The sequence below is a fragment of the Oncorhynchus mykiss genome, chromosome 32 (assembly GCF_013265735.2).
Source record: "Oncorhynchus mykiss isolate Arlee chromosome 32, USDA_OmykA_1.1, whole genome shotgun sequence".
NCBI lineage: Eukaryota > Metazoa > Chordata > Actinopteri > Salmoniformes > Salmonidae > Oncorhynchus > Oncorhynchus mykiss.
The window spans coordinates 17,439,371-17,461,928 of record NC_050572.1 but is presented as its reverse complement, the minus strand read 5'-3'; the positions used below and the strand labels follow the sequence as shown (position 1 = coordinate 17,461,928).

At 44.0% G+C, this 22,558-nt stretch overlaps 1 protein-coding gene across 7 annotated transcripts in view; it reads left to right on the top strand.

Moving 5' to 3' along the window:
* Positions 1-12,213, top strand: part of elmo1 (engulfment and cell motility 1 (ced-12 homolog, C. elegans)) — a 208,890-nt gene extending 196,677 nt beyond the window's left edge. For all 7 annotated transcript variants that reach the window (XM_036970712.1, XM_036970710.1, XM_036970716.1 and 4 more), the window contains 4 exons: positions 4,804-4,911; positions 5,634-5,716; positions 10,380-10,457; positions 10,646-12,213. In XM_036970712.1, the coding sequence (XP_036826607.1) occupies positions 4,804-4,911; positions 5,634-5,716; positions 10,380-10,457; positions 10,646-10,846 (470 nt within the window). In that variant the 3' untranslated portion in view covers positions 10,847-12,213. The remainder of the gene's footprint in view (positions 1-4,803; positions 4,912-5,633; positions 5,717-10,379; positions 10,458-10,645) is intronic.
* Positions 12,214-22,558: the final 10,345 nt, after the last annotated feature.

The window sequence follows — 22,558 nt, the reverse complement described above, 5'->3', positions numbered from 1 at the left end:
ACCTCTTTCCCTCTCCTCTCTTTACCTCTCTATCTCCCTTTCTCTATCTACCTCTCTCTACCTCTCTCTACCTCTTTCTCTCTCTACCTCTCTCTCTCTCTCTCCTCTCTCTCTCTTGCTCTCTTTCTCTTTTTACCTCTTTCCCTCTCCTCTCTTTACCTCTCTATCTCCCTTTCTCTATCTACCTCTCTCTACCTCTCTTTACCTCTCTTTTCTCTCTACCTCTCTCTCTCTCTCTCCTCTCTCTCTCTTGCTCTCTCTCTCCTCTCTCTCTGCTCCCTAAGCAGTCAGTCAGTCGTCTCACACCACCACTACACTAGGCACGACACAGCCACTCCCCACAGACCAGCGCCAGCCTCCCTGCTGCCAAATGTCTATTCTCAGCAATTAGGATTTGGACTGTGTTGTCCATGCGAGCGCCAACCAACCCTCCCTGGTCCCCAGCCTAGTTCTGCTCTTCCAGGGACATGCATAATGGGTAGAGAATAAAGTGCCAGGCCTTGCTCTACAGGAGGCCTGTCCACAGTGCCCAGGCATGCCAGCCTGTGTGCCAGCCGGCCCCAACTGCCCAGCGGGCGATAGCACCCCAGTGCCGGGTGCTATCAGTCACGCTAGCCACCTCCGACACATGAGAACATCACATTCCACAGCCCATGAGAATAGAGGTTGGCCGATTATGACTTTTCAACGCCGATACCGATTATTGGAGGACCCCCCCCCCCCCCCCCCCCCAAAAAAAAAAGCCGATACCGATTAATCTGCCGATGATTTTAAATGTATTTGTAATAATGACAATTACAACAATACTGAATTAACACTTATTTGAACTTAACATAATACATCAATAAAATCAATTTAGCCTCAAATAAATAATGAAACATATTCAATTTGATTTAAATAATGCAAAAACAAAGTATTGGAGAAGAAAGTAAAAGTGCAATATGTGCCATGTAAAAAAGCTAACGTTTAAGTTCCTTGCTCAGAACATGAGAACATATGAAAGCTGGTGGTTCCTTTTAACATGAGTCTTCAATATTCCCAGGTAAGAAGTTTTAGGTTGTAGTTATTATAAGACTATTTCTCTCTATACGATTTGTATTTCATAGACCTTTGACTATTGGATGTTCTTAAAGGCACTTTAATATTGCCAGTGTAGCAGTATAGCTTCCGTCCCTCTCCTCGCTCCTACCTGGGCTTGAACCAGGAACACATCGACAACAGCCACCCTCGAAGCAGCGTTACCCATGCAGAGCAAGGGGAACAACTACTCCAAGTCTCAGAGCGAGTGACATTTGAAACGCTATTAGCGCGCACCCCGCTAACTAGCTAGCCATTTCACATCGGTTACACCAGCCTAATTTCCGGAGTTGATAGGCTTGAAGTCATAAACAGCACAATGCTAAAAGCACAGCGAAGAGCTGCTGGCAAAACGCACTAAAGTGCTGTTTGAATGAATGCTTAAGAGCCTGCTGGTGCCTACCACCGCTCAGTCAGACTGCTCTATCAAATCATAGACTTAATTATAACATAATAACATACAGAAATATGAGCCTGCTGCTGCCTACCATCGCTCAGTCAGACTGCTCTATCAAATCATAGACTTAATTATAACATAATAACACACAGAAATATGAGCCTGCTGCTGCCTACCACCGCTCAGTCAGACTGGTGCCTACCACCGCTCAGTCAGACTGCTGCCTACCACCGCTCAGTCAGACTGGTGCCTACCACCGCTCGCTCAGTCAGACTGGTGCCTACCACCGCTCAGTCAGACTGGTGCCTACCACCGCTCAGTCAGACTGGTGCCTACCACCGCTCAGTCAGACTGGTGCCTACCACCGCTCAGTCAGACTGGTGCCTACCACCGCTCAGTCAGACTGGTGCCTACCACCGCTCAGTCAGACTGGTGCCTACCACCGCTCAGTCAGACTGGTGCCTACCACCGCTCAGTCAGACTGGTGCCTACCACCGCTCAGTCAGACTGGTGCCTACCACCGCTCAGTCAGACTGCTGCCTACCACCGCTCAGTCAGACTGGTGCCTACCACCGCTCAGTCAGACTGGTGCCTACCATCGCTCAGTCAGACTGGTGCCTACCACCGCTCAGTCAGACTGCTGCCTACCACCGCTCAGTCAGACTGGTGCCTACCACCGCTCAGTCAGACTGGTGCCTACCACCGCTCAGTCAGACTGCTGCCTACCACCGCTCAGTCAGACTGCTGCCTACCACCGCTCAGTCAGACTGGTGCCTACCACCGCTCAGTCAGACTGCTGCCTACCACCGCTCAGTCAGACTGGTGCCTACCACCGCTCAGTCAGACTGCTGCCTACCACCGCTCAGTCAGACTGCTGCCTACCACCGCTCAGTCAGACTGGTGCCTACCACCGCTCAGTCAGACTGGTGCCTACCACCGCTCAGTCAGACTGGTGCCTACCACCGCTCAGTCAGACTGGTGCCTACCACCGCTCAGTCAGACTGGTGCCTACCACCGCTCAGTCAGACTGCTGCCTACCACCGCTCAGTCAGACTGGTGCCTACCACCGCTCAGTCAGACTGGTGCCTACCACCGCTCAGTCAGACTGCTGCCTATCACCGCTCAGTCAGACTGCTGCCTACCACCGCTCAGTCAGACTGCTGCCTACCACCGCTCAGTCAGACTGGTGCCTACCACCGCTCAGTCAGACTGGTGCCTACCACCGCTCAGTCAGACTGCTGCCTACCACCGCTCAGTCAGACTGCTGCCTACCACCGCTCAGTCAGACTGGTGCCTACCACCGCTCAGTCAGACTGCTGCCTACCACCGCTCAGTCAGACTGCTGCCTACCACCGCTCAGTCAGACTGCTGCCTACCACCGCTCAGTCAGACTGGTGCCTACCACCGCTCAGTCAGACTGGTGCCTACCACCGCTCAGTCAGACTGCTGCCTACCACCGCTCAGTCAGACTGCTGCCTACCACCGCTCAGTCAGACTGGTGCCTACCACCGCTCAGTCAGACTGCTGCCTACCACCGCTCAGTCAGACTGGTGCCTACCACCGCTCAGTCAGACTGGTGCCTACCACCGCTCAGTCAGACTGGTGCCTACCACCGCTCAGTCAGACTGGTGCCTACCACCGCTCAGTCAGACTGGTGCCTACCACCGCTCAGTCAGACTGCTGCCTACCACCGCTCAGTCAGACTGGTGCCTACCACCGCTCAGTCAGACTGCTCTATCAAATCATAGACTTAATTATAACATAATAACACACAGAAATACAAGCCTTTAGTTTCCGGATTTGACCATATTAATGACATATAATTTCGAAAACATAAAGTTTATTCTTTCAGTGAAATACGGAACCGTTCCATATTTTATCTAACGGGTGGCATCCCTAAGGCTAAATATTGCTGTTACATTGCACAACCTTCAATGTTATGTCATAATTACGTGAAATTCTGGCAAATTAGTTCGCAATGAGCCAGGCTGCCCAAACTGTTGCATATACCCTGACTGTGCGTGCAATGAACGCACCTGGTTAATAATGAATTTCACCTGGTTAATATTGCCTGCTAACCTGGATTTCTTTTAGCTAAATATGCAGGTTTAAAAATATATACTTCTGTGTATTGATTTTAAGAAAGGCATTGATGTTTATGGTTAGGTACACGTTGGAGCAACGACAGTCCTTTTTTGCGAATGCGCACCGCATCGATTATATGCAAAGCAGGACACGCTAGATAAACTAGTAATATCATCAGCCAACATAGTTATAACTAGTGATTATGATTGGTTGATTGTTTTTTATAAGATAAGTTTAATGCTAGCTAGCAACTTACCTTGGCTTACTGCATTCGCGTAACAGGCAGGCTCCTCGTGGAGTGCAATGAGAGACAGGTGGTTAGAGCGTTGGACTAGTTAACCGTAAGGTTGCAAGATTGAATCCCCAAGCTGACAAGGTAAAAATCTGTCGTTCTGCCCCTGAACAAGGCAGTTAACCCACCGTTCCAAGGCCGTCATTGAAAATAAGAATGTGGTGTTAACTGACTTGCCTCGTTAAATAAAGGTCTAAAAAAAACAACTGCAAAATCGGTGTCCAAAAATACCGATTTCCAATTGTTATGAAAACTTGAAATCGGCCCTAATTAATCGGCCATTCCGATTAATCGGTTGACCTCTACATGAGAACATCACACACCACAGCCCCATAGTGGTACACAGTGAAAACATTTTCCAGGAGATCATCATCAGACAGACCAGAAAGGTCCAATCAGCCCCACACAGCACTGAACACAGTTCCAGATGATGGGAAGGTGCTATAGGGTGCCTAGATGCAGGCTGAACATTATTTTGTCCCCCTGTCAATAAAACTGCTAAACAGCAGTGGAGACGGAGGGAGACGGACTGGTGCCAGGCCTGTAGGGCTTCATGTGGAATTGCCACCTGGTCACAGTCTGGCCTGGCTGGGAGGGGGGTGTATGGTAGGCTGTTGTTCTGTGATTCTATGTGTTTGTGTATTTATGTGGAAGCAGTATCACACAAATTTCCCCTCTAGGACAATAAAGTCTATCATATATCATACCTGAATCAGGTGCCACTAACTGTCTGTGTCTGACTGTCCATATGGGATAGTGTTAGGGTTGTTGTGTTTGGTGTTGCTGCCTTTAGAAAGTAGTGTAAATATGCTTTGGGTGGTTCTGGTCTATACAGTACATACACAATCCAGGTGTATTAGTGTCTGTTTCACCAGGTTTGTTGGTCTTTATGCTGGTCCTTTTTCTCTCTCTCTCTCTCTCTCTCGCTCTCGCTCTCGCTCTCTCTCTATAGATAAGTTCTGGTACTGTCGACTGTCTCCGAACCATAAAGTCCTGCACTATGGAGATCTGGAGGAGAGCCCTCAGGGAGAGGTGTCCCATGACCTTCTACAGGAAAAATGTGAGTAATGTGAGCAACACAAGTACTGCTCTGGGTCAATGACTGGAACGAATTGCAAAAATCGCTGAAGTTGGAGACTTATATTAACCTCACTAACTTTAAACATCAGCTGTCTGAGCAGCTAACCGATCGCTGCAGCTGTACATAGCCCATCTGTAAATAGCCCATCCAATCTACCTACCTCATCCCCATATTGTTTTTATTTACTTTTCTGCTCTTTTGCACACCAGTATTTCTACTTGCACATCATCATCTGCACATCTGTCACTCCAGTGTTCATTTTCTAAATTGTAATTACTTCGCTACTATGGCCTATTTATTGCCTTACCTCCTCACGCCATTTGCACACACTGTATATAGACTTTTTTTTCTTCTATTGTGTTATTGACTGTACACTTGTTTATTCCATGTTTAACTCTGTGTTGTTGTTTCTGTCGCACTGCTTTGCTTTATCTTGGCCAGGTCGCAGTTGTAAATGAGAACTTGTTCTCAACTGGCCTGCCTGGTTAAATAAAGGTTAAATAAATTAAAAACAAACTGACTGTCAGTTTTCTTTTTTTCTTTTTTTTTTTAGCTAAGTGCAACTTGCAAAATAATAGTTTAGTGCCAGGGTGCCTGACGAAGATGGTTGTTACTGACGTTGTTAGTAGTTAATGTAGCATGTCAACAGAATAGCAGTTGACACTAAATCTAATCTATCTCCTCTCTTCCTTCTCCCGTAGTGCCTGTGGCCGATATCAAAGCGGTGGTCACTGGTAAGGACTGTCCTCACATGAAGGAGAAGGGAGCTCTGAAGCAGAACAAGGTTATATCACAGTATCTGTCTGTGTCTTATATCACAGTATCTGTCTGTGTTGCTGTGTCTTATATCACAGTATCTGTCTGTGTTTCTGTGTCTTATATCACAGTATCTGTCTGTGTTTCTGTGTCTTATATCACAGTATCTGTCTGTGTTTCTGTGTCTTATATCACAGTATCTGTCTGTGTTTCTGTGTCTTATATCACATTGTCTGTCTGTGTTGCTGTGTCTTATATCACAGTATCTGTCTGTGTTTCTGTGTCTTATATCACAGTATCTGTCTGTCTTATATCACAGTATCTGTCTGTGTCTTATATCACAGTATCTGTCTGTGTTTCTGTGTCTTATATCACAGTATCTGTCTGTGTTTCTGTGTCTTATATAACAGTATCTGGCTGTGTTGCTGTGTCTTTTATCACAGTATCTGTCTGTGTTTCTGTGTCTTATATCACATTATCTGTCTGTGTTGCTGTGTCTTATATCACAGTATCTGTCTGTATTTCTGTGTCTTATATCACAGTATCTGTCTGTGTTTCTGTGTCTTATATCACAGTATATGTCTATGTTTCTGTGTTTTTTATCACAGTATCTGTCTGTGTTTCTGTGTCTTATATCACAGTATCTGTCTGTGTTTCTGTGTCTTATATCACATTATCTGTCTGTGTTGCTGTGTCTTATATCACAGTATCTGTCTGTGTTTCTGCGTCTTATATCACATTATCTGTCTGTGTCTGTGTGTCTCATATCACATTATCTGTCTGTGTCTGTGTGTCTCATATCACATTATCTGTCTGTGTGTCTCATATCACATTATCTGTCTGTGTGTCTCATATCACAATATCTGTCTGTGTCTGTGTGTCTCATATCACATTATCTGTCTGTGTCTGTGTCTGTGAGCCTCATATCACATTATCTGTCTGTGTCTGTGTGTCTCATATCACATTATCTGTCTATGTCTGTGTCTCATATCACATTATCTGTCTGTCTGTGTGTCTCATATCACATTATCTGTCTGTGTCTGTGTCTGTGTGTCTCATATCACATTATCTGTCTGTGTCTGTGTGTCTCATATCACATTATCTGTCTGTGTCTGTGTGTCTCATATCACATTATCTGTCTGTGTCTGTGTGCCTTATATAATATGTATTTGCCCTCTTTCTAATTGTCTCTACTTTTGCATATTTTTGAAACTGAATGTTATCAGATCTTCAACCAAAACCTAATATTAGAGAAAGGGAACATGAGGGAACAAATAACACAACAATTACATACTTATTTCATTTTTTATCATAAACACAGTTATGCAACACCCAATTCCCCTGTGTGAAAAAGTAATTGCACTCAATAGCTGGTTGTGCCACCTTTAGCTGCAATGACTGCAACCAAATGCTTCCTGAAGTTGTTGATCAGTCTCTCACATCGCTGTGGAGGAATTTCAGCCCACTCTGTGCAGCTGGGTCATGCAGAAAGACAATGATCCAAAACACACAATTAAGTCTACATGAAATGGTTAAAAAGCAACAAATTTGAAGTTTTGGAATGGCATAGTCAAAGTCTAGACCTAATCCCAATTGAGATGTTGTGGCAGGATTTGAAACAAATTTCACTGAGTTAAAGCAGTTGTGCATGCACAGAGTGGGCTGAGATTCCTCCACAGTGATGTGAGAGACTGATCAACAACTACAGGAAGCATTTGGTAGAAGTCATTGCAGCTGAAGGTGGCACAATCAGTTATTGAGTGCAATTACTTTTTTTTATTTTTTTTACTCTGTTTATTAAGTTTTGAACATACACACACACAGACAAGACAAAGCAATATAAATAATATACTCAACTAGAAAAAAAATACAAATAAAAATACAACTAAAAAAATAGCTTTAAAGATACCATACTTTAGACAAGTTAAACACACCGGGCAGAAGGCTACAGAGGTTAAAGGGGCAATCTATAGTACAGGGACAGGGCAAACACCTCACCATTGTTCCTGTAAACAGTCAAGGGATAAGGGTGGAGAAATGCAGTGCAATTACTTTTTCACACAGGGGAATTGGGTGTTGCATAACGTGGTTAATTAAATAAATAAAATAAGTATATATTTTTTTGTTATTTAAAAACTCTGGTTCCCTTTATCTAATATTAGGTTTTGTTTGAGGATCTGATAACATTCAGTATCAAAAATATGCAAAAAATAGAGACAATCAGAAAGAGGGCAAATCATTTTTCACGGCACTGCATGTCTGTGTGTCTGTGCCTTTATATAACAGTACAGTAGAGGGCTCCTGAGTGGCACAGCGGTCTAAGGCACTGCATGTCTGTATGTCTGTGCCTTTATATAACAGTACAGTAGAGGGCTCCTGAGTGACACAGCGGTCTAAGGCACTGCATGTCTGTGTGTCTGTGCCTTTATATAACAGTACAGTAGAGGGCTCCTGAGTGACACAGCGGTCTAAGGCACTGCATGTCTGTGTGTCTGTGCCTTTATATAACAGTACAGTAGAGGGCTCCTGAGTGGCACAGCGGTCTAAGGCACTGCATGTCTGTGTGTCTGTGCCTTTATATAACAGTACAGTAGAGGGCTCCAGAGTGGCACAGCATGTCTGTGTGTCTGTGCCTTATATAACAGTACAGTAGAGGGCTCCTGAGTGGCACAGCGGTCTAAGGCTCTGTGTGTCTGTGCCTTATATAACAGTACAGTAGAGGGCTCCTGAGTGGCACAGCGGTCTAAGGCACTGCATGTCTGTATGTCTGTGCCTTATATAACAGTACAGTAGAGGGCTCCTGAGTGGCACAGCAGTCTAAGGCACTGCATGTCTGTGTGTCTGTGCCTTATATAACAGTACAGTAGAGGGCTCCTGAGTGGCACAGCGGTCTAAGGCACTGCATCGCAGTGCTAGAGCTGTCACTACAGACCCGGCTTCGATCCCGGGCTGTATCACAACCGGCCATGATTGGGAGTCCCATTGGGCGGTGCACAATTGGACCAGTATCGCCCGGGTTAGGGGAGGGTTTGGTCGGCTTAGGCCGTCATTGTAAATAAGAATTTGTTCTTAACTGATTTGCCTAGTTAAATTAAATAAATAAAAATATGTCAGTGTATCAGTCAGTCAGTATCAGTCAGTGCCTTATATGATAACATGATAGCCAACTCAATATCAAGGTATATCCACCCACTATCAAAGTAGATGTTGACATGCCAGCCAAGTTAAACCCAAATCGCTCTATCTTCTATGTATAGACATCTTAATCAAGTTGAAATAGCTGTGTTCAGTCCTGCCAGCCTGTCTGCTGGTACGAAAGCCCCAGCCTCCGCAGGTCCTGTCTCAGTAGTGACTAGAAACCAATACATTCTACTGACACTGACAGATTAGGTCCTGTAAATATAGCCTTGAAGACAAAGGAGCACCGCTCCTCTCTCGCCTGGACCTTTATTACTCTGTCCATAAATCTGGTGTCTGAAAGAATGGGCCTACAGGTCTGTGGGCTGGCTGGCTGAATGGATGGCTGACTGGATGGATGGATGGCTGGCTGGATGCCTGGATGGATGGATGGATGGATGGCTTGATGGCTGGCTGGATGGCTGGATGACTCGACCTTGTTTGGGCTGTTTGAATGAGAACACGAGCGGAGCAACATTCATTAGTCAAGCTGTAAGACACAAAAAGTAACCTCTGTGGTCACGGGCAGCGCAGCCATAGATCTAGGATTCGTCTCTAATGGCACCCTATTCCCTGTGGGCCGTTGGTCAAAAGTGTACTATATAGGTAATAGGGTTGTGGTCAAAAAAGTGCACTATACAGGGTGCCATTTGGGACGTGGAATCACTCTATAGTATACTGGGTCTGGGAGACGGAGAGCCAGGGTACAGTTCAGAGATATCTGTTTGTCAGGCCTATTGGATTGACCTATTGTGTTGAATCAAATACAACATGGCCCATAGTACTAGAACACACATACAGTAGGTGCTCTGGATCAATGCGCTTCCACCATCTATGTGGTTGCGTGCCATATGCTACAGAATTTATAATTAGTTCTGCGGCATTTGATGACAAGCGAGAGACATCTGTTTCAAAGGAGCCTTAACAGATTTTAACAAATGAGACATCAGCTCTCCTTCAGTGTTCTCTGTGTGGAACTCTCTCAGGTGTCCCTATGCATTCCCCATCTGACTCATTGTTTGCATCCCCCTGTGTACTTCTGACCAGTGTGGAGAACACAATAATCTGATCCAAAGTCAGCTTTTGTGTGTTTTTTCTCCAAGGATTAAGTTAGACTCTAGGGGCAACTTTTCTCCTGTGTTGGATAACCGTCTCAAAGTGCCTTTGCATCCCAGTTTGTCCCCTAGCTGTCCCCTTGCTCGGTGTGTCCCGTCCCCTGTCCCCTGGCACCCAGCATGACAGCCAAACCATCTGATGTTGGAGTGGCTGGGGAGAGAACGTGTTATAGAGGCACAGTGGGAGGGATGCACACACTAGAGTGGTGAGGAGCTCATTAGCATGTTAGTGACAGTGCTACATTTGAGCTCCCTCCTTCTGTCTCTCTCTCCTCTCCTTCTCTCCCTTCCCCTCCTCTCTTTCTCCCCGCTCTCTCTCCCTCCTTATCTCCCTCTATCACTCTGTCACTCCCACATTCTCCCCTCCCTCCCTGTCTCTCTCTCCCCCTCTCGCTACAGGAGGTTCTGGAGCTGGCCTTCTCCGTCCTCTACGAGTCAGACGAGTATTTAAACTTCATCGCTCCGGACAAGCATGAGGTAAGCACTGAGCAGTTGGCACAGTCACCCAGCCAATGACAGGATTCAGAGATGGACTGAGAGGAAGTCAATGGAGGTTTTCCATTCTACAGCACAACGTGGAACACTTAATGTTAATACACTGATGTACGGTTGTGTGTGTCTCTGTCTGTGTGTCTGTGTACTCATCCTCTCCTGTCTCTCCTCAGTACTGTGTGTGGACGGACGGTCTGAACGCCCTCCTGGGAAAGGAGATGACCAGTGACTTCACCAAGTCAGACATGGATACCCTACTCTCCATGGAGATGAAGCTCCGCCTCCTCGATCTGGAGAACATCCAGATTCCAGAGGCCCCTCCCCCAATTCCCAAGGAGCCTAGCAACTATGACTTTGTTTATGACTGCAACTAACTAACCAACCGATCAAAATCCCCTAGCTACTGTACTGGACCTACCAACTCTCTCTTTCCTAAAACGGCAACTGGAAAAAAGAAAAATAAACTAATAACGATGAAAATTATGAGTGACAGAAAAAGGATTCTATTGAACTAGTTTCCTTCCTTCTTGCTATACTTGCTAAACTTTCTTTTTGAATTAAAGGGTGCGATTAAATACGTTTGCGGCGCTTAATGACTCTTTGCGACACTAGGTGGCCCACTGACTGAATCATCACGTCACCATGGAGACCAAACCAGGAAGCATATATATGGGTCCTTTGGGTCCTAAACCAGAGATGTTCTAACATTCTCTAAGCGTTGTTGTTTGGTCATCACTCTCCAAGATGTCTTCACAGTGTTCTTCTCACCTCAACCCTGCTCACTCTTCACTCCTCCTTCACTGAAGAATTTGCCATTTGCTTGGGGTTTGTTGTAGAAACTCTCTTTGATAATCGCCTGGTTGTCCTTTTTCGTTTTGTTGATTTTCTACATGAGAGGTGTGGCGTTTTATAAAAATATAAAGAAGTGCTGGGGACGTTAGTCTTTAGTTCTCCAACGTTCTGTGTGTGTTCAAAATGGCACCCTATTCCTTATATAGTGCGCTACTTTTAGTGCACTATATAGGGAATAAAGTAGCGCACTATATAGGGAATAGGGTGCCATTTCAGAAGCAGGCTCGGTCCCCCATTCACACTTACGTGGCAGCTAATGTCTCTGAGAGGAAGAAAGGATCAAGTGTATTTAAGATGTTGAAGTGTGTATTAACACTTTTCTCCCAGGTATCTTTCTGCATACTTCACATCCTGTGTAGACTGTTACAATACGTGTGTCATTCTAAAACCTGACACTGTTATACAATACGGGAAACTGCCTCTGAAGTTCCTGAAGTCTTCTATCCTATATCACGGCTGCTTTGACCATGCTGTATACCCAAACAAACATAACTGTAATATATGCTTGCTCAGACATACACATCTCTTTCCTCCGACTTGATACCGTTCAATCAGGCTCGATTACGACTGCTGTAAACATTTCGAAGCAATATTGAGCAACAAAAAACTACTTTGTTAAGCTGATGGTGTAATTTAGTGATATTGCCGAGTAGTCAGTATGGGGGACGTTTGCGTTTTTAGTAAAGGGAAGTTGTTCTCTGTTTGTTTGTTTTCAAGAACTATGTGGCCGTCAATTTAGAGGTTCATGGAAATGTCATTTAAAAGCGAATCATGAGTCAACATTTTTAATATGATTTATTATTTTCCATATTTAATACCTTCAGATGTTTGTCTCTAGGTCTGAAAGCCCCTCAACCTGCTGTTTACATTAAAGATTTAAGGAAACTGACCTCTTGTTGCATTGTCCATGTCTTTATCTACACTGAACAAAAATATAAACACAACGTGCTACAATTTCTAAGATTGTACTGAGTTACAGTTCATGTAAAGCAATCAGTCAATTGAAATAAATAAATTAGGCCCTAATCTATGGATTTCACATGACTGGGACTGTAAATATGCATCTGTTGGTAACAGATACCTTAAAAAATATATAAATAATTGAACTGGAACAGCGTGTCCCAGTTCAATTATATATATACACACTACTGTGACCCAGAGCATCCCAAACGTGCTCAGTGGGTGACATGTCTAGTGAGTATGCAGGCCGTGGAAGAACTGGGACACATTTTAAGCTTCCAGGAATTGTGTACAGATCCTTGCGACACGGGGCTGGCTGTGCATTTGCTGAAACATGAGGTGATGGTGGCAGATGAATGGTACAACAATGGGCCTCGGGATCTCTGCATTCCAATTGCCATCGATAATATGCAATTGTGTTCATTGTCCGTAGCTTATTCCTGCCAACACCATAACCCCACCGCCACCATGGGGCACTCTGTTCACAACGTTGACATCAGCAAACCGCTCGACTTACACAACGCCAGCCAGGTAGAGTTGAAACTGGGATTAATCTGTGAAGAGCACTTCTCCAGCGTGCCAGTGGCCATCGAAGGTGAGCATTTGCCCACTGAAGTCGGTTATGACGTCGAACTGTAGTCAGGTAAAGACCCTGTTCAGGTTGACGAGTATGCAGATGAGCTTCCCTGAGTTTCTGACAATTTGTGCAAAAAATCTTCAATTGTGCAAACCCACATCTTCATCAGCTCTCCGGGTGGCTCATGTCAGACCATCCCGCCGTTGAAGAAGCCAAATGCGGAAGTCCTGGACTGGTGTGGTTACATGTGGTCTGCGGTTGTGAGCCCGGTTAGACATACTGCCAAATTCTCTAAAACAACGTTGGAGGCGGCTTAATGCAGAGAAATTAACATTAAATTATCTGGCAACCACTCTGCAGTCAACACACCAAGTGCATGCTCCCTCAAAGCTTGAGACATCCGTGGCATTGTGTGACAACTGCGCATTTTAGAGTGACCTTGTATTGTACCCAGCACAAGGTGCACCTGTGTAATGATCATGCTGTTTAATCAGCTTTTTGACATGCCACACCTGTCATGGAATATCTTGGCAAAGGATAAATGCTCACTAACAGGGATGTAAACAAATTTGTGAAATTAAAATTGAGAGAAGTAAGCTTTTTGTGAGTATGGAACATTTCTGGGATCTTTTATTTCAGCTTATTAAACATGGGACCAACACTTTATATGGCTTTCTATACAGTCAATTTTGAAGAATTGGAGAGACTTCTCTATGTACTGTACATGGCAGTCTCTTGGATCAGAGTTCTTCCACAGACGAGAGAGAGTGAGATGAGCGGCAGTGACGCCCTGGTGTCGCTGCCTGGTTGTACATACTCTGTGTACATACTGTGTTTGAGCATATTTATTATCTTTACACAGGTGACAGTGGTTCTTTCTCCCTCTCCACGCTGAACTCTCCCTCATACACACACTCGCTCCTCCGTGGGGGAATCTCAGGCCATTTACCACTCTGTGGCTCGACCCAATGGAGTCTGTCTGGACAATGTTCCATTCTGTCCATAGACTCCTGGGAAGACTGTTCATTTGTTAATGGAAGATGATTTCCCTGGTCATTTTCATATAGTTTAGTATTTGTGTCGGCATTCAACATCTCTCTCTCACACATACACACACACACACACAGTTTATATTTAAGCAGCAGGTCACCCTGGAATACACTCCATTTGTCCCTGTACTGTGGTGCTGGCCTGATCAGGCCTGTTGGGCTGTTAAGTGGATTAGTCACAGTGGCTGATGGCTCTGATGTGCATCTGGTAATATGTGGATAAAAGAGGGACAAAGTGCCCTCCTCCCTCCCACCTCTTCCTCCTGTGCCCTCCTGCCTCATTCTCTCTCATTCTCTTGTTTTTTCTCTGTCTCACTCGCTATCGATCAAATAAAATTATTGGTCACATACACATGTTAATGCGAGTGTAGCGAAATGCTTGTGCTTCTAGTTCTGACAATGTGGTAATATCTAACAAGTAATCTAAAAAATTCACAACGACTACCTTATACACACAAATGTAAGGAAAGAATAAGAATATGTGCATATATATATATATATATATATATATATATATATATATATATATATATATATATATATATATATATATATATATATATATATATATATATATATATATATATATATATATATATATATATATATATATATATATATATATCTATCTATCTATTTGGATGAGCCATGGCCAAATGGCATAGGCAAGATGCAGTAGATGGTATAGAGCAGTATATACATATGAGATGAGTGATGTAGGATATGTAAACATTATTAAAGTGGTGTTATTTATGGTGAATAGTGATACCTTTATTAAGTCCATTTATTAGTGTTCAGAGATTTGAGTCTGTATGTTGACAGCAGTCTCTCTATGTTAGTGATGGCTGTTTAACAGTCTGATGGCCTTGAGATAGAAGCTGTTTTTCAGTCTCTCGGTCCCTGCTTTGATGCACCTGTACTGACCTCGCCTTCTGGATGATAGCGGGGTGAACAGGCAGTGGCTCAGGTGGTTGTTGTCCTTGATGATCTTTTTGGCCTTCCTGTGATATCGGGTGTTGTAGGTGTCCTGGAGGGCAGGTAGTTTGCCCACGGTGATGTGTTGTGCAGACCGCACTACCGTCTGGAGAGCCTTGCGGTTGAGGGTGGTGAAGTTGCCGTACCAGGCGGTGATACAGCCCGACCATATGCTCTCGATTGTGCATCTGTAAAAGTTTGTGAGTGTTTTGGGTGACAAGCCAAATTTCTTCAGCCTCCTGAGGTTGAAAAGGCACTGTTGTGCCTTCTTCACCACGCTGTCTGTGTGGGTGGACCATTTCAGTTTGTCCGTGATGTGTACGCCGAGGAACTTAACTTTCCACCTTCTCCACTACTGTCCTGTGGATGGGGCGGTGCTCCCTCTGCAGTTTCCTGAAGTCCACGATCATCTCCTTGGTTTTGTTGACGTTGAGTGAGAGGTTATTTTCCTGACACCACACTTCCAGAGCCTCACCTCGTCCCTGTAGGCTGTCTCGTCGTTGTTGGTAATCAAGCCTACCACTGTAGTGTTGTCTGCAAACTTGATGATTGAATTGGAAGCTTGCATGGCCACGCAGTCATGGGTGAACAGGGAGTACAGGAGAGGGTTGAGAACGCACCCTTGTGGGGCCCCAGTGTTGAGGATCAGCAGGGTGGAGATGTTGTTACCTATCTTCACCACCTGGGGTGAAGCATGTGTTGACAACAGACTGGGATAGGGATTGATTGAATATGTCCGTAAACACACCAGCCAGCTGAGGACGCGGCTAGGGATGTCGTCTGGGCCGGCAGCCTTGCGAGGGTTAACACGTTTAAATGTTTTACTGACGTTGGCCATGGAGAAGGAGAGCCCACAGGCTTTGGTGTCAGTGGCACTCTATTGTCCTCAAAGCGATGAAAGAAGTTGTTTAAATTGTCTGGGAGCATGACGTCGATGTCCGCGACGGGGCTGGATTTCTTTTTATAATCCGTGATTGACTGCAGACCCTGCCACATAGGTCTTGTGTTTGAGCTGTTGAATTGCGACTCTACTTTGTCTCTATACTGACGCTTTGATTGTTTGATTGCCTTGCGGAGGGAATAGCTGCACTGTTTGTATTCTGTCATGTTTCCAGTCGCCTTGCCATGATTAAAAGCAGTGGATCGCGCTTTCAGTTTTGCGCGAATGCTGCCATCAATCCAAGGTTTCTGGTTAGGAGATGTTTTAATAGTCACAGTGGGTACAACATCTTTGATGCACTTGCTAATTAACTCGCTCACCGAGTCAGCGTATAAATCAATGTTGTTGTCTGAGGCTATCCGGAACATATCCCAGTCCACGTGATTGAAGCAATCCTGAAGCGTGGAATCCGATTGGTCAGACCAGTGTTGTATTGACCTGAGCACGGGCATTTCCTGTTTTGTTTTAGTTTCTGTTTATAGGCTGGGAGCAACAAAATGTCATGGTCAGATTTGCCGAAGGCAGGACAAGGGAGGGCCTTGTATACATCGCAGAAGATAGAGTAGCAAGGATCCAGAATTCTAGCAGCCCGTGTCGCGCATTCGATATGCTGATAGAATTTAGAAAGTCTCGTTCTCAGGTTAGCTTTGTTAAAATTCCCCGCTACAATAAATTCAGCTTCAGGATGTGTGGTTTCCAGTTTACATAGAGTCTAGTGAAGTTCTTTCAGGGCCGACGAGGTATCTGCTTGGGACGGCTGTGACTATAATCGAAGAGAATTCTCTTGGACGATAATGCGGTCGGCATCTGATTGTAAGGAATTCTCGGTCAGATGAAGAAAAGGACTTAAGTTCCTGCATGTTGTTGTGATTACACCATGAGTTGTTAATCATAAGTCATACATTCCCCGCCCTTCTTCTTACCAGAGAGATGTTTGTTTCTGTCTGCCCGATGCATGAAGAAACCGGGTGCCTGTAACGACTCTGATAACGTATCCCGAGTGAGCCATGTTTCCTTGAAACAGAGAATGTTACAATCTCTGATGTCTCTCTGGAAGGCAACTTGTGCCATAATTTTATCCACCTTGTTATCTTGAGATTGGATATTGGCGAGTAATATGCTCGGGAGCGATGGATGGTGTGCTCGCCTTCTGAGTCTGACCAGTAGGCCGCTCTGTCTGCCACTCCTGCGGCAACCGCGTTGTTTTGGGTCGGCCTCTGGGATAAGATCCCATGTCCAGGGTGGAGGTCCGAACAAAGGATCCGCTTCGGAAAAGACATATTCCTGGTCATAATGTTGGTAAGTTGTCATCGCTTTCATATCCAATAATTATTCTCGGCTGTATGTAATAACACTTGAGATTTCCTGGGCTAACAATGTAAGAGATAATACATAAAATACATAAATAAACTAATAACTGGGGCTTCCGGTGACGCAACTTAGGAAATGGCTGCCTAGTTTTTCGTACTGCACATCGGTTGGGTATTTCCCCCCCTAAATTCAAGTATTTACTCTGAAAATGGAAAAAGGGAAAATAGGAAAAGGTCGCGGAGCTACAACAACAGCCCGTAACAAGACAGCGGAAGATATAATCGTCGATGAACCCGAGATGGCTAATGCTAGCGCAAATAAGATAGCAGCAGCAAAATAACCCTCATCTTGTGAGGTGATGAAGGAGGAATTGCGCGCGGCGCTCACAGGCTTACGAGAGGAATTTTGAGAATATGTAAGAAAGTAACTAAATAAGTTCAAGAAGGACATTAACCAGAAACTGGAAGGAAACAAATTAGAACTTCACAGCATATCTACAAGAATGGGGGACGCAGAACAGCGCATTGGGGAAACGAACACATTGAACTCCGCAGTCAAGGAAATACTTGAACAGTCACTGAAAAGCCAACACGCACTACAGGCAAAAGTGACAGAACTCGAAGGTTTCTCATGTCGAAACAACATTAGACTTTATAACGTAGTCGAGGGCGCAGAAAAAGACTATATGCCCAACTTCGTGGAGGGTCTATTCAAGGGCATAATTGAAGACGACACTGACCTGGGAATCGAGAGAGCACACCGAGCTCTGGCCTCAAAACCCCCCAGCGGCGCCCCACCAAGATCCATAGTAGTACGGTTCCTAAAAGTCTCAGTCAAAGAGAAAGTCTTACATGCAACCTGGAAAAAACCTGTTAACTTCCAAGGCCAACGAGTGTTCTTTGATCATGACTACGCGGGAGAGATACTGAAAAGGAAAGAATACATCCCCATTAAGAAAGCCATTAAAGAGAAGGGTATACGCTTCCAAACATCATTCCCGGCAAAAATGTGGGTATTTCTGGAAAACGGCCTGGTTACATACGAGCATGCAGACGAGGCGGCTGAGGATCTGAAGTCGAGGGGTATCCCAGTGGAGTATACCGCCAGGAGAAAGGCGACATCACCAGCGGAAAGACTCGAGCAAGCTCTCCCATGGATCATTGTTGACAAGCAGGGTCATGGAGAAAGAGCGAAACCATCTCGGTGAGAGGACGTTCACATCCGAGAGAGACTCAGGCATTTCCAACGGGAAGATGTAAGACACTGAATCAGATTTAACAGAATTAATAGTTACCACGAGCTGTTAAGACTTTGGGTTGTTACGGTTGACATTGCAATAGGTAAAATATATCCCCTATTTTCCCCCAATGCTGAACAAGGGTGAGTAGCCAAAAGTATGTGTTCTTTACGAACACACTAAGTAGCGTCACGTTAATAACATATATATTAGCTAAGGATTAATGACACATTGACAACGGGGCGACAGAAGGGCGTATCAAGGGGAGGATTCATGATATGCAAGCATGACCAATATAGTTTTCACTTGTAATTAACCGATGTGTATAAACAACAAAATAGGAGCCTTTATTATTTTCGGTTCCACCAGGTCTTGTTTGTGACTACGTCACACATTTTCATATCTGAGCGAGGGGCCCCTGCTGCGGACAGGCTCATCCCCTCAAACCCCAGAGGCAAGAGACAGTCCTCTGACATGGGAGTCCAAATACCAAAATATTTTCCCACTTTGGTTTACTTTATTATCGCTCTTGATTTTTCGTTCATTTTTAGGTTCATGATAAGCAGACAGATGTGGTGCACAGGGTTTTTTGTTTATATTGATGGGGAATTTAAGGTCATAAGTCTCAATGTAAACGGACTGGGGAGTGCCATCAAGAGAAGTAAGGTCATAAGTCTCAATGTAAACGGACTGGGGAGTGCCATCAAGAGAAGTAAGGTCATCAGTCTCAATGTAAACGGACTGGGGAGTGACATCAAGAGAAGTAAGGTCATCAGTCTCAATGTAAATGGACTGGGGAGTGACATCAAGAGAAGTAAGGTCATCAGTCTCAATGTAAACGGACTGGGGAGTGCCATCAAGAGAAGTAAGGTCATCAGTCTCAATATAAACGGACTGGGGAGTGACATCAAGAGAAGTAAGGTCATAAGTCTCAATGTAAACGGACTGGGGAGTGCCATCAAGAGAAGTAAGGTCATAATTCTCAATGTAAACGGACTGGGGAGTGACATCAAGAGAAGTAAGGTAATACTTCTCAATGTAAACGGACTGGGGAGTGACATCAAGAGAAGTAAGGTCATCAGTCTCAATGTAAACGGACTGGGGAGTGCCATCAAGAGAAGTAAGGTAATAGCAAAGATGAAACGGGAGAGAGGTGACATACTATTCTGGCAGGAAACTCACTTATCCACATCTGAACACGAGAAACTCAAGAAAATGGGATATAGGAACACTTTTGTTTCTTCTTACAAAATGGGTAGAAGGGGAGTTACATTCTTGATCCCAAATTCAGTTAATTTTGAGTTTGTCAGAAATAAAAGACAAGGAGGGCAGATTTATACTTGTTAAATGTAAACTGGATAACAAGGAAGTTACATTATTTAATGTATACGCACCCCAAGGGAGTGACATGGTCTTCTACAGGCAGGTGTTTGATTTAATTGCCACAGAAACCACTGGCACTCTTATCTGTTGAGGGGGCTTTAACACAATACTAAACTCACAATTGGACAGCACAAATCAAAATGGGAAAATGAATTTAGTTGCTAAAAAGATTAATAGGATACTGCAGGATCTAGGACTGCTCGATGTATGGCGTGACACCCACAAGACCGATAAGGAATATACTTTTTACTCAGCCCGCCACACTGAATACTCCAGGTTAGACTACTTTTTCATGTACAGTGCAGATAGACACAGGCTTGAGGATTGTAGGATCGGGCAGAGTGACTTATCAGATCATAATGGAGTTTACCTAACTCTACACCTTGATAGCAAACCAATAAATACTATATGGAGACTTAATACAAGCATGCAGATTGATCCAGCATTCAAGGAATCAATAAAGACAGAATTGAACATCTATCTGGAGAATAATGATAATGGGGAAGTATCTCCTGCTATATTGTGGGATGCAGCTAAGGCGGTTATTAGAGGGAAGTTCATAGCCACATCATCTCTCAAGAAAAAGATTAAAGCACAGAAACTGCTGAAATTACAGGAAACCCTAAGAAACTTAGAATGATCTCATAGTCAATACAAAGACGCTCTTATATTACGAGAGATTCAAAAGGTAAAACAGGAAATTGACCAGATTTATAGAGAAGAAGTAGAGAAACTCAGGTTCCTGAAACAACGATATTATGAAGCAGGCTCAAAGGCAACCAAATTACTAGCATGGAGACTCAGGAAACAACCAGCACAGAATACCATTTTCAAAACAAAAGACCCCAAAACATAAAAGATCACATGCAAATTAGAGGAAATACAGAATGCATTTGAATCATATTACACAAATCTGTACAAGCAACCAGAGAAGGCAGATGCACAGACAATAGAGCACTTTTTGAACTCACTTGATCTCCCCTCAATTGGGACAGAGCAAAATGATAGACAACCTTTAGAAATGTCCACCGGAGAAATTAATAAAGCAATCTCAACAAAAAGTCAACAAGTCTCCAGGCCCTGATGGCTTCCCTCCAGAATGGTTCAAGACCTTCAGAGAACAATTAACACCTCTACTTAAGGCCTGTTTTAACTGGACTCTGAGGGAGGGGGTCTCCCCCCCCCCTCCCCCCACCGTCATGGAGAGAGGCCATCATATCAGTAATCCCAAAAGAGGGTAAAGATAAGAAAGAATGCAGTTCATATAGACCTATCACAATTCTTAACAGGGATTATAAACTATATGCATCAATAATAGCCAAAAGAATGGAGATTGGTGGAGATCAAACTGGTTTCATACAAAATAGGCAGACACAGGACAAGGAGAACACTACATGCCATGGACCACATTACTCAGAATAAGACAAGTGCAATATTAATTAGTCTAGATGCAGAAAAAGCATTTGATTCAGTGGGATGGGATTACCTATTCCAAGTTATGGAAAGATTTGGTTTCAACAGAGAAGTGATACAGTGCATCAAAACACTGTATTCATGTCCGACCAGAGCGAGGGGCAAGACAAGGCTGTAATCTTTCACCCACGCTCTTCTCCTTGTACCTCGAACCATTACCACAGGCAATAAGACAGGACCCAACCTTAGAGGGAATAACAATAAGAGACAGTCAACATAAAATATGCATGTATGCTGATGACGTTCTGTTATTCCTTAAAGACCCAGGCTCAAGTGTACCTAGATTGATGGATGTTTTACAAACATTTGGAACATATTCAGGGTATGTGCTTAACGTACACAGGACCCAAGCCCTAGTATATAATTATACCCCACAGGAAGAGCTGAAGAGTAGGTATAACTTCACCTGGACCTCCTCATCCATTAAATATCTGGGAGTAAATTTACCAAAAGATACACCCAAACTTTATTGCATGAATTACAATCACATGAACAAGAAAATAAATGGTGACCTAGACAGGTGGAATTCACTTCCCTTTGATCTTAGTAGTAGAATTTAAACAATCAAAATGAACATCCTGCCAAGGTTACTGTATTTGTTCCAATCACTGCTCATAGAAATCCCACCTAAACAGTTTAGTTTAGGATAAACAATATCAAGGTTTATCTGGAACAGTAAGAGACCAAGATCTAGATATACAACATTACAGTTACCAACAAACTGTGGGGGTGTGGCCTTACCAAACCTAAAAGATTATTATGTGTCAGCCCAACTGAGACCCCTGGTGTGTTGGTGCAATTCAGAATATGAATCCAAATGGAAAGACATCGAGACTACTTTGACAGAGATACCCATACAGTCAGTTTTGGGAAATAGTCATGCTCACCGAGTCTGCACATTGTCAAAGCTTTCCTTCATTTTGGGTCAGTCACAGTGGTCAGGTATTCTGCCACTGTGTACTCTCTGTTTAGCGCCAAATAGCATTCTAGTTTGCTCTGTTTTTTTGTAAATTCTTTCTCTCGCTCTCTCTATGCTTTGCCTCAGGAGCTCAGACAGGTCATGGCTTTCCCAGGATGTTATTGCTTTTCAGTGAAGTTGCAATAATGATCTTATAAAACAATATTTGTTTCACCAAGTGTCAAAGGTTACTAATACACAATACAATGCATTTAATCTGTACCTTACAAATTGCCAGAAGGCAAAAATCCCTACTCAGTGTCGTAGTCTGAAGTGCAGCAAAAATAGTTGTTCAAAACCTCAAAATGGAGTGATCAGAAATCTGTGACGTGCCAAATTAGTACTAAAACACACTTATCCCCAGACACTGA